This window comes from Caenorhabditis briggsae (assembly GCF_000004555.2).
Source record: "Caenorhabditis briggsae complete genome, chrIII, whole genome shotgun sequence".
Taxonomy (NCBI): Eukaryota; Metazoa; Nematoda; class Chromadorea; order Rhabditida; family Rhabditidae; genus Caenorhabditis; species Caenorhabditis briggsae.
In genome coordinates this window covers 12,163,576-12,164,415 of record NC_013490.2, presented here as the reverse complement: position 1 = coordinate 12,164,415, position 840 = coordinate 12,163,576, and the positions used below count along the sequence as shown (strand labels likewise).

The window sequence follows — 840 nt, the reverse complement described above, 5'->3', positions numbered from 1 at the left end:
TAGCGAGTAGACGGCGTCGGTTCTGAAGGCGTCAAGATTCTGATTTCCATCGTGAATGATGAAAATTGGACCGAGATGAGCGTGAAGGTACGGATGAGAGTCTGGTTTGAAATTTTGACGATTTGGCAGTGTTTCAGAACAAATGATGCCTCCATGAGTGGTGACGATGGTGGCCAGGGTGACTACTGGAAGAAAAAAGTTAGCCATGAAAACCGAAAACTAGGCCAGAGAGCCAAAAATCAGTTTTCGGATTCCACAAATCTCAATTTGGAACCGAGTTATGATCAAGTAAAGTTTTTGACCTAGAAAACCCAAAATTAGGTCACATTGTGCACGCTCTCCCCAGTTGAAAATTTGGCCTGCAAGCCTTTTTCTCAGCGGAGCGCGCTTGCATTGTCGTTTAAAAATAGAAACTAAAATTTTGTACTGAAAAATCATTTTTTTTTGGGAAAAAAAAGAGTATTATGCTCATTTTTTTCAAGATTTCGTCCATAGAAATTGTTAGATTTCGTCCATAGAAATTGGATATTTTAAATACAACATGAGCAGAAATGGACAAGAAATGAAGGAGGAGATAGATTTCGAAGTTTTGGCCTGAAAACGCAAATTTCAGAGGAAAAATCAGAATTTCTCGAGATACATAGAATATTTTAGAAAATCATCAATAGAAATTATAGACACATGTGATTCGCGAACAATCCGTTACGGACGCTCAGCGTTCGCGCGCGGTTGAAATAGGAACCGCATACGTTTGTTTATCATTCGCAAGCGGATCGGATACGGAGTTCGCGAACGGACAGAATACGGAGGAATACGGAATAATGTGCTGTGGTTTTCTGA

General features: G+C 40.0%; 2 protein-coding genes across 2 annotated transcripts in view; one reads left to right on the top strand and one right to left on the bottom strand.

Moving 5' to 3' along the window:
* The window catches only part of CBG00014, a gene marked incomplete at both ends in the record, with an annotated part of 19,765 nt that overhangs the window by 4,133 nt on the left and 14,792 nt on the right, over positions 1-840 (bottom strand). The gene's annotated exons all lie outside the window — the stretch shown is intronic.
* Positions 76-840, top strand: part of CBG00015 — a gene marked incomplete at both ends in the record, with an annotated part of 3,612 nt that continues 2,847 nt past the window's right edge. Inside the window, one exon of the mRNA XM_002642592.1 lies at positions 76-288. Coding sequence (XP_002642638.1) covers positions 76-288 — 213 coding nt within the window. The remainder of the gene's footprint in view (positions 289-840) is intronic.